The sequence below is a fragment of the Numenius arquata genome, chromosome 3, assembly GCF_964106895.1.
Source record: "Numenius arquata chromosome 3, bNumArq3.hap1.1, whole genome shotgun sequence".
Lineage (NCBI taxonomy): Eukaryota > Metazoa > Chordata > Aves > Charadriiformes > Scolopacidae > Numenius > Numenius arquata.
Genome location: NC_133578.1, coordinates 52,958,595 through 52,969,927, shown reverse-complemented (window position 1 = coordinate 52,969,927; position 11,333 = coordinate 52,958,595). Strand labels below are relative to the sequence as shown.

Below are 11,333 nucleotides of genomic sequence, written 5' to 3'. Positions count from 1 at the left end.
GTGTCAGAGAAGAGAAAGAATGAAAAAGATGGCATTTTTTGTTGTTATTTTCCAGAGGTCCCTTCCAACCCCTATCACTCTGTGATTCAGTGGAAAGAATAGAGGAAAGAAAAGGGAATAAAAGGAATCTTATGATGTTTTTGACTATGTACTTTTAAAGTGCTAGAGATTACACAAGCATTTTTCATAAATATATTTCTGTATCTTCCTCTAAGACTACTGCACATGATGAAGTATGCAGTGCAGCCATCAATGCGCTGCTTTTCAGTTCAGCTTGCATTTTTTCTGCACAAATGCTTTTGGGTAACTTCACCCTTTGACTGTTCCTATACAGAAGATCGAGGAAACCAAGCTTGAAAGGCTGAAGTGGCCTGACCAGAAAGCTCTCAAAAGCAAGAGAGTAGCTGCCAGTTATACGAACACAATCTACTTCATTGCTGCAATTGTACATCAGCATGAGATTTAGAAATCGGATTCTGTAGACACCTAAAAAAGTAGCCTCATTCTGCCTAATGAACACTATATCTTAGTACATTGTTAGGAGACTAACATATCTCTGCACTTTGGTCCTCAGAGAAAACTGAGGAGCTTTCTGGAGGCTCTCAATACTGATATCAAAGCTTGAAACAGCATACATTTGGAGCCCTGGGAAATATGCAAAGCAGCAGCCCACAACAAGATGGGAGTAGTCAAAATCCTTTAAATGACAGCTTTATTAGCCAAGGTCTTAGACATTGCAGTGTGACATTCTGGACATAGCAAAGAGTAGCCATGTTCCCAGGGCAGCAAATGAAAAGTTTTGTTGAGTATGGTGGATATCTGAAGCAAACACTACGATACCCCCAAACCCGTCTCCTAGGGTTCGTTATCCTTACCTTCTCTAAGGAAGTCTAACTGCTGGGGCCTTTAAACGCAAATCCATTCTTTGGACACTGTCCTGGCCGGATCACTTGTGTGTACAAGTCCATCCTCTGCTGCATACTACAAACACAAGTTAAGATAGAAGCAATCAGAAGCCGAACTAGTGCAGAAGAGAGCCAGCAGCTAGCTATGCGACCTTAACCTTTCTTAAAGCCCTGGGAAGATATCAAAGTTCAGGCTACATAATTAGACATTTGTAACGCTCCCATCACCATGGCATCAAGAGCAATTCAAGAGAAACTACACTGGGGTAATCAGCCTCCCCTAACAGCACGACACGTGTGTACACACAGTATCTTGTTGAAGACGACTGTCTCCAGACTCTGGCAGTCACAACCGACTGGTCTCAAAAGAGCGTCCCTGGAGATCAGAGACAAACACACCTCCTGTACAGCTGGTGCCACACATCCTCTCAAAGTCTCCAAAGGAAAAGTTAATGAGTTCACTAGTGGTTAGATCCACATAGGCCATCTACCCCAAAGTTGTCCTAATACTGAGGGATGTCACTGGCTTCTCCTACTTATTACACAATTTTAAGATGAAAGCAAAAAGCAAATACCCCCTCACCCCACCAGACCATACTTCTTGCTCAAAACCACCTTGATCATTTTGCTTTATCTCCTGAGCATGGCTTCAAGCACTGACCATTTCCATCATCATTTTCATGCTATTCTTTAGACCTAAGACAGCCTCCCCAGACCAGACTAGAAAGGTCATTCCCAGACCACCTCCACTTCTGTTCTCCAAGCTCATGGCTATAAAAGCACCATGGGAAAATTTCTGCTGGGGACTATCAGTCTTTCCTTTGCTTGCTTACATCTGTGTTTAAACCCTTAGCTAACATGATGTTAACGAAAACTAAGCTCAGCCCAAAGGCCACTGTCCCAAGATGCTTTGTGGAGGAGTCTTCCCTCCCCATGAGTCCTAGCGTGTTAGCCTATATTCAATCTCTCTAAATTAAAGCTCATCTTCTTGAGTTCCTCTGCAACTTTTAAGCCCTGCAGGTGCATTTGCCTCCAAGCATGTTTTCAGTCTTGCCCTTCCCCAGGTCCCACTATTTGCAAAGCCCCAGATCATCCTCGTACAGCACAGGATGGAGGGGGATAGGCTGAAAATAAGTCTTCACTCCTAGTGCACCATTCAGCTTTGTAGCTTATTGCCATGCTGTCTACAACCCCAAAGTTTTAAATGCAGCTAAAGAATAAGGAGATGAATCCATGGAAGCCATCCACATTCGGGTGCAAGCTCCGGGTCAGTGCTCTCCATTAGCTACCTGCTAGATACAGCTGAGGAAGGAGTCCTCCACAGCTGCCAGCAATACTAACAAGGCAGTATTTGCTTTTATTTACTATATTTCATGGGCTCTTTAGACACAGCATGTTTTGTGGTCAATGGCAACTACCACAGTTTAAAGGTTAGTGCCACAAAGGGACATGTTTCTCTTGCTTTAAAGCAATATTAATGCCATGATAATTAATATAATTTATTCTAGAGTAATAAAAAAAAATCTCTTCTCTAACACCCAAATTACTCAGTTTGTGGATGTTAGAAGCTTTGATATGTTTATTCAAATTGCCACAAAAGTGTAGCTAGTTAACAAACTAGTTTTATTTTGATTTGGCAGTTCCAGCAAATATCTTTTTTGCTAGAATGTCAAGTAATCCATGAGAGATTCCAGGTAATGCTAGACACACGCATATATATATAACATTTAATAAAAAAATTATTCTATGTTTCATCGAACAAGATGCACCCCCCAAACTATTTGCAACCGCATAGCTTTGTGGAAACCATCATTAACATTAATCCTTTTGGCCAGCCAGCTGAAGCTACCAAAAAGGGTAATTTGTGCATCTGAGATAAGAAAACAGAACACCATAAGAGAACTTCAGCTAGAAAATAGTTTAAATTTTTCTAGAATCCTTATGAAAGCAATCCCGTTACTTCCAAAACTCATATGAAGAGCAAGGAAAGAGACCTTTTTCCAGCTTTCTTTGCAGAGTTGATTCTTATTAGGGAGGACAAAAAGCCTAACCCCCAAACTAGACCATGATGCAGCTTTCTGAGGTAAATAATTTAGTAAGGCAAGACAGGAGTTAGCTCACATCACTGTTAAAAAAAAAAAACAACACAAACAAAACCAACCAACCAACCAAGGAACTACCAGAAAACAGACACACAATGAGACAGACACCTTGGGCAATCTAGCCTTCCTTTTGAAACAAGGTTACAGCCCTTGTCTTTAGAAGGTAATGCTGTTAAAGAATAGAATAGAATAGAATCATAGAATAGAATGGCTAGAGTTGGAAAGGACCTTAAAGATCATCTAGTTCCAACCCCCCTGCCATGGGCAGGGACACCTCTCACTAGAGCAGGTTGCTTAAAGCCCCATCCAGCCTGGCCTTGAACACTTCCAGGGATGGGGCATCCACAACTTCCCTGGGCAACCTGTTCCAGTGCCTCACCACCCTCACTGTAAAGAATTTCTTCCTTATATCTAATCTAAATCTCTTCTCTTCCAATTTAAAACCATTGCCCCTTGTCCTGTCACCACTCTTCCTGACAAAGAGTCCCTCTTCAGCTCTTCTGTAGGCTCCCTTCAGGTATTGATAGGCTGTTATAAGGTCTCCCCGGAGCCTTCTCTTCTCCAGGAGTTCCTGGAGAACTGAAGTTCCTCTGCTTCCCTGGCCCTTGCAAAGAGGCAAGCCACAGAACTTGTAGTGATGGGTCATGAGAGCTTTAGCTGGGTGTCCCAGAGAACAGCTTTCCCACCGTCCCCGCCACCTAGCCTTGCTGCTGAGCCTCCATGTGTTTTGATAGGACAGTGCTTGGTGGGGCAACGGTGGAAACTTTAGTCCTCTTCCCCCCTGCAACCTCTCTATTTTTATCATCATTACTTCTGCAGGGTCCTTATCTGTCTCAAAGAAGTCAGACGTCTCGGTTTAAAACTGCAGCTATTCAGGCTAACCCTGCTGGCTTCACACCGAGATGCTGCAAGCACTTGCTAATTCCTAACACCAGCTTGGAGGTAAAGGTAACAGACAGCTTCAGCAACAGGTGAGGCTAAGGGCACCGCCTGCTCCAATTCCCCAATACGGGATAACACATGACTGCCCCCAGCCATTTACGCATTCCCCCAAACTGAGGGGTGACCACCTCCTAGAGGAACAGCAGCAGTGACTCGGAATGCTCATGTCTCCAGATGGAAAAGCAGTAGATAGAGGACACTAGTAACCAAAAATGTCCAGGGAGGGATACAAGAAAAATAGCTATCCCAGCCTACCTCCGAGTTAAACAAACCCCAGGAACAAATACTTGCATGTTTTACATGTGGTCAGAGAGAATTTCTATAGCCATTCTTAGTAGTTGCATGTCACTATATAATGATGCACTGCAAGTCCTTCACTCTTTTTATATCAATCTAGTTCTCGGAATCAAACATGATCTGAAGCATTTCCCAATGCAAAACATTTTTTCCTTATGAATTGATCCTTCTTTTTGGATCTAATCAACAGCCAGATTGGATTTTTTCTCCAATATTTCTGAGATTGTGGTATTCTCCAAAGACTTTCAAAATAAAACACAATTAAGTTTCAGAAATCAGTTTCGGATGCAAGAACAAGTTTTCAAATGTTCTGAAGGTTGATGTTGGCATTCAAACAGCATTTATGCACCTCAAGGGATCCCAAACATTCATCACTAAAATATGTAGAAACATTGAGGATCATCTTCTCTCCTGTTTCATTTCTTATTTTTTTTTTTCCATTATACATTTTATTTAACAGATACCAATATCCAGAAGGAAGCTGTGGTTTAGATTAAAAGCGGGTGTGAGTTGGGAGCAGTCAGCATGCATAACCAAGCAGGTTTTCAGATGTCTGCCAAGTATCCTGCAGGTCAGTCAAGAGAGCCACAGACATACGCAGCACTGTTTGCACGTAGGAACAGATATGTGCAGAGGCACCATCTACAGGTTTCAGTTCCCTGTTTCTCTATCCCTGTTTTTCCTATGGCTTTGTTCTCTGCAGTCCTGAAAAAGTTTTTGCTTGTTAAGTATTAACTACTTTCTGCTCTATGACAACAGATACTGAAGATATCCTTTCATCAGGCTACTGATTGACAGCTTCCATTAGCTTCAGGACTGTAAAACAGCTTAATCTTACTACGTATCCCTCACTGTACCACTCAGAGGAACACTAGTAGGGAAAAAGTCATGGGAGAGAAAAGAAAGGAAAGGGCACATGGAAGAGCAACTTGTCAGACTCATCCACAAATGTTTCAAGATTAATTTAGCCTCCCCTCTTCGTTTGCTTTTGGAAGCCCACCAGACCCTGAGGAGCTCTGCAGCACCCCAAAGCCAGATCCTCTGACTGAATCCCACAGAAGAAACAGCAAGAAGGAGAATGTGCACATCACCAAGCAGCCTCCAGAAAATCTCAAGGAAATTTGACAGATCACCCCAGCATCTGATGAGCAATTTTTTTTTTTTTTTTCCAGAGACCAATAAGGATTTTCAACTCCTTGGGCTGGCACAGGTTGCGGGTATAACGTGCAGGTATACACAGGCTTGCAGCGTAATGCCTAAAATGTTCATTGCTGGAAAGCAGCCCAAAAGCAGGAGGAAATGCAGCTTCAGTGTAAAGCCTTTTTAGAAGCGGTTCATCATAATAAGTTTCAGAGAGGTAAAGCTAGTAAATTTTGTAGTGTAATTATTGAAGTTCAAAGTTTTAACATGGTACTTTGTTCACAAAAACTAATAAGATATGCTATTAGCAAAAAGTATTTACACAACCAGAATAATTTTCCAAGACTGGAATATTTATCCATATTTAAAGAAAGGCAGGCCATATAACCTGACAAATAGCAGAAGTATGAGCACTAAACGATCAGGTCATCTGTTAATCAAATAGAAACATTTAGAAGCCCATGACTGCTGTTTAATCATGGACAAATGCCACAGACCATGTTCTCAACAGGGAAGGCCTTTTTTTTTCCCCCTCCTTAATAAAATAAGTTTTCAGCTTTCAGGAGCCTTATTCCAAGATCAATCCAACTGTACACCTGGAAACACCAAAAGCTCTTTTGGTACAGATGCCATCCCCGCTTTTAAACAGATAACCTGCTGCTACCTCAACACATACCCAGCCCGTCCGGCTACTGCCATCAGCTTCCCATCTCTATAAGTTAATTGGTAGCACGACAACAAGCAGCAACAGGAACAGAGCCAGAAGCGCTTGCTGCCATGGACCGCTGCAATGGTCTGCCCTGAGAAGTGTCGGAACTTTCAACGCACCCCCATACAGGGCTGCTACTGAGTAAAGAGAAGCACCCAGCAACTTGGTTTTGCACCCCGAATAACCCCAGATCACCTAGCCGCCACTGAAAACACGTAAAAAGCCACCTGCATGGATGACACACATGCCTTGAGGTGCAACAGGAGGATCTTTTCTCCCACCGCTGAACTGCTGTAAACAAGCAAAAGGAAAAACTGTACTCAAACTGATCTCCGCAGCTAGCTTGCACAATGTTGTAATATCAATTAACCCCTCATACTAATTCAAACGTCTGACTAGACAGCAGAGGAAAAGTCAGAAGGTGACAGTAAGAGCTGCTAACTGCACATCACAACACTCAGTATATTAAGTGAACAAAAGGAACTGGAATCTGTAAGTAGAACCTCCGCCAGCATCCATGCTGGCATTTCCTACGGTGGGTTGAATAAGTCTTGGACACTGCTACCAGCAACAACATCTTTACAGGCTTATTGACTTTGAAGGAAGGCGTTTTGTTTTTTTTAATTTAAGTAATTTTACTATCTGATACCCAGGTACCTATTGATCAGATCATTACCATTCTGCTGCTTTTCAGACACCATGGCAGTTCTACTAATTAAAACCTATAAGTGAAGAGATAATGACAGCCTGTGGAGGCAGGCCACAATTAGTCTTCCCTGCTAATGCACCCCTTCTCCAATGACACACAGTAGTAGTTTAAGGCATCTGTGCTGTTCTAATCCTTGTCAAGCTACCTTCACTTAGAAAAACAAATCATTAAGGCTTCCCCTCAAAACAATCACTCTGGTGACAAGTTTGTGCCACTAACTAAAGAGTCGAGGTTATTTTTACAAATCTATGGTGGAGACTGGCTTGCCGTGAGCAAGGATAGGTAATGAAGAATCCCAAATTCTGCCACTTGATGTAAACATGTGAACGCCAGTTGCTGGAGAGAGACTAAAAGCCACCTGTAGGCTTTTATGCTCAGTGAGCCCATTCACTGCAGATGTGATCTCATGCAATCCAAGCCAACATACTTGTAAAAAAGAAATAAAGAGAGAAGTACTACAGTCTAAAAGCTGTGGTCCAGAGTGTTGCTATGATGCTATGAGTACAACTAAGCTGATGAAGAGGTTTTGTTTCTGGCTGCTGCTGTTCTCCATCTGTGATGGATCTCCCAGGCTAAATACACATATGGTTGCTTCCTAACCTAGTTCTGTCAAGTGATGCTGGTTAGTCAGACACACAGATATGCAAATAAAGCTGCTGGCAGCAGCTCTGAATGATACCACTCCTAATCCAGCCCACTTGTTCCCAGCCTTGCCAGTTTAAACTGGCTGTAATTCCACTGTGCTTCAATATGCATATGATCAATGACCAAGGTTAAAAGAGAGCCTCACTTTTTCTCCACAATGGATCAGATCCTCCATAATGACCATCATGGAGAACAAGTGAGGCTTTCTTCTAACCTGGGTCATTTTATTTTTATACACACGCACACACTTTTTTTGTATGTAAGTATACATATAACATTAATATATATGTATGTTGCATATGTATGCATCTAAAAATACTTTTACAATTTGATTAGTGTATGGATGAGAAAAAAAACATACCTAATCCATAGCAGGAAGAGGCAGAAGCAGACAGATGAGAATAACAAATTACCTTGTATTTCCTTGTGCAGCAAGTGTCTGAACCATGCTTTTAACTACCACATAAAAAGACTTTTTCATTCAAATCACTCCAATAGCGAGCTGTACGTAGAATCACAGAATCATTTAGGTTGGAAAGGACCTTTAAGATTGAGTCCAGCCAGCAAACTAACACTGCCAGCTCCCACTAAACTATGTGCCTCAGCACCACATCTACGTGTCTTTTAAATACCTCCAGGGATGGCGACTCCACTGCTTCCCTGGGCAGCCTGTTCCAATGCTTGACAACCCTTTTGGTGAAGATATTTTTTTCCTAATATCCAATCTAAACCTCCCCTGGCACAACTTGAGGCCATTTTCTCTTGTACTATCACCTGTTACCTGGGAAAAGAGACTGACCCCCACCTCACTACACCCTCCTTTCAGGTTGTTGTAGAGCGCAATAAGGTCTTCCCTCAGCCTCCTTTTCTCCAGGCTAAACCACCCCAGTTCCCTCAGCCGCTCCTCAGAAGACTTGTGCTCTAGACCCCTCACCAGCTTCATTTCCTTCTCTGGACATGCTACAGCACCTCAATGTCTTTCTTGTTATGAGGGGCCCAAAACTGAACACGGTGTTTGAGGTGGGGCCTCACCAGTGCCGAGTACAGGAGGATGATCACTTCCCTAGTCCTGCTGGCCACACTATTTCTGATACAAGCCAGGATGCTGTTGGCCTTCTTGGCCACCTGGGCACACTGCTATCTCATATTCAGCCGGCTGTCGACCAGCACCCCCAGGTCCTTTTCTGCTGGGCAGCTCTCCAGCCACTCTTCCCCAAGCCTGTAGCGCTGAGTAGACCTGGCACTTGGCCTTGTTGAACCTCATCCCATTGGCCTCAGCCCATCAATCCAGCCTGTCCAGATCCCTCTGTAGAGCCTTCCTACCCTCAAACAGATCAACACTCCCACCCAACTTGGTGTCATCTGCAGACCTACCGAGGGTGCACTTGATCCCCTTGTCCAGCTTGTTGATAAAGCTGTTACACAGAATAAGTCTCGGTACTGAACCCTGGGGAACACACTTGTGACCGGCTGCCAACGAGATTTAACTCCATTCAACACAACTCTTTGGGCCTGGCCACCCAGCCAGTTTTTCACCCAGCAGAGTACACCCGTCCAAGCCACAAGCAGCCAGTTTCTCCAGGACAATGCTGACACAACAGGGAGATAACTCAAACTTAACTTAGCCACTATTAGACTGGCACAGCTGAATACAGCTGCAAACACATTGGAAGAGACCCATGCTCACGAGCAATACTGATCTCTCTCACGACAAATACTACCTCAAAGATGCGAACAGACAAGTTTGCCTACCCATCTTGGTTCAATAGCACAAGAGTTTACCATAGGACACAGAACATAAGAACACTCTTCCAGTTATTTTGAGTTCAAGGACTTCCTGAGCCAAGTGTTGTTTCTGTGTATTCACTAACTCACAAAGAATTTCCTGCCCTTCAATCTAGATTGTTTGAACCCACACCAGTTTTTAGCTTCCACATCTTTTTCTGGCTATGAGTCCCACTAGCCTACTACCTACGGAGTAAGAAGCTTCTCTTTCTACTTCACTATTCAAAATACTGTTGAAAAAGAATAAAAGTTTAACAGTTACTGATTTTGACAAACTTTTGAGCTTTTAAAGGCACCACTTAGAAGTGATCAAGATGGCATTAGAACTGAATAAACACAATAAGACTTAACTTTGTTTTAAAACTATGTATCCTATAGCAGTAACTTTCAAGTTTTTTGTATGGTAGAAGTTTCAACAGAACGCTAGCAGTTGCCAGGTAGTGCAGTTATTCATTACTTTCCGTGTACATACATACAGCAACTAATACACCTATTTATCCAGGATTAGATAAGCAAAGAAACTCCTCCTTCCCATGAATCCTATTGTTCTTTTCCCCTCAAAAGCCCAGGACTAAGCAGAGGGAGAGACGGAGACCACTGATCTGCTGTCAGAACATGTTGCCAGATATAATTACAAGCTAAACTGAGATATCAAAGACTGACAGATCCCGAATAACTTGCTCTCCCTCCTCCTTTTCATTAGGAGCTCACTAAAGCTATTTTAATAGCATAGAAAGCATCCCTTTCTTATACCGTTGGGTTTCATCACCAAAGCTGTAAGACCATTAAGACGAGTCAGAGTTTCAGGGATTTCTGATAGATACTGAAGACCAAAACAATGCCTGCCTCCCTCCCCACCCCCACCCCACCTCCACCTAGGCTGATTACTGTGCAGAGAACGGAATTGGCTATAATAAAGCAACTTGACCTTGTAAAACACAAGTGGTAGAACCTTTTGGCAGCAGGTCAAAGAACTTTCCTTATTTCCATAAGTATTCACTAGTTAGATTTATGAACCATTGTCTGATCATTAGCCACCAGCTCTGTATTGCTTTTCCATGTACATGCATTTAAATGCACCACTTAGTATAGAGGATATCCCACTCTTTCCTGCTGCACATACTCAACATTTTTTGAATTAAATTTCAGAACCAGAAAACTCCATTTAAGGGAGTTCCAATTGCTACATGAAAGGGACCCAATTACTTATGGCATCCTTTACAAAACAAAGGAATTTCCCTGAAAAGCAATAAAGCTTAATTTTTTAGGAAAATAAAAAAACCCCAACAACCCAAAATATCAGCTACAAAGGATCACTACTTCTACCAGAGTATATACAATTGATCTGTAGATCAAACATTCACTCTGGATAGAAAAGCAATATCCAAACACTAGCTCTCACAAAATGGAAAGAAGCCAAATTGACTCTAGAAGTGTTACCTTTTTTCAGGGGAGGTACCTGTAATTGGCACAGAAGCTACATAGGAATGGTTTCCTAAGTATATTATAAAACTGTCAGTTTGACAAGAACATAGAAAGGATGTTTTGGGACTTGGGATTGACCAGTCTGTAACCAACATGCCCTCAGCCCAAGCAGCCAGTGATGGGACTCATGTGGGATCCCATTCAGCAAGAGATCTCTGTAGGGCCTGACTCTTAGCCTGTGGTAGCCAGCCTATGATGACTTTAAGTACAACATGTCAAAGTCACTACAAAATATTACTGTTACTGTGCTCTCATGACATATACAGCTATTATTGAGAAACTTGTTTTATATTGCCAGTGCAAGTTTGGAATTTTATTTTTCTTGATCTTACATTAAAGAGGCTGAGTTTGGTAACATATTATCATAACCTTAAGACAGACATTGAAGGCATTGTAGAAATTAACTCATGAGTGAAGAAAACATTTTTAATAAGAAAAAAAAAAAACACAACAGGCATCTGACTGACATGATGGTTTAGTGTAAAGTAATAAGACAACCTTTGTTATCTTACAGGTGCTAGAGAGTCCATATTGCTCAACAACTTCATAAGTAGCTATTTGGGCCCTTCTCCAGAGATAAAAATCACTGGTCAGAATCTAATAGAAGACAAGTT

At 42.2% G+C, this 11,333-nt stretch overlaps 1 protein-coding gene across 1 annotated transcript in view; it reads right to left on the bottom strand.

The window, feature by feature from the left end:
* Nucleotides 1–890: 890 nt before the first annotated feature.
* Nucleotides 891–11,333, bottom strand: part of ESRP1 (epithelial splicing regulatory protein 1) — a 33,720-nt gene continuing 23,277 nt past the window's right edge. Inside the window, exon 14 of the mRNA XM_074145010.1 lies at nt 891–981. Coding sequence (XP_074001111.1) covers nt 891–981 — 91 coding nt within the window. The remainder of the gene's footprint in view (nt 982–11,333) is intronic.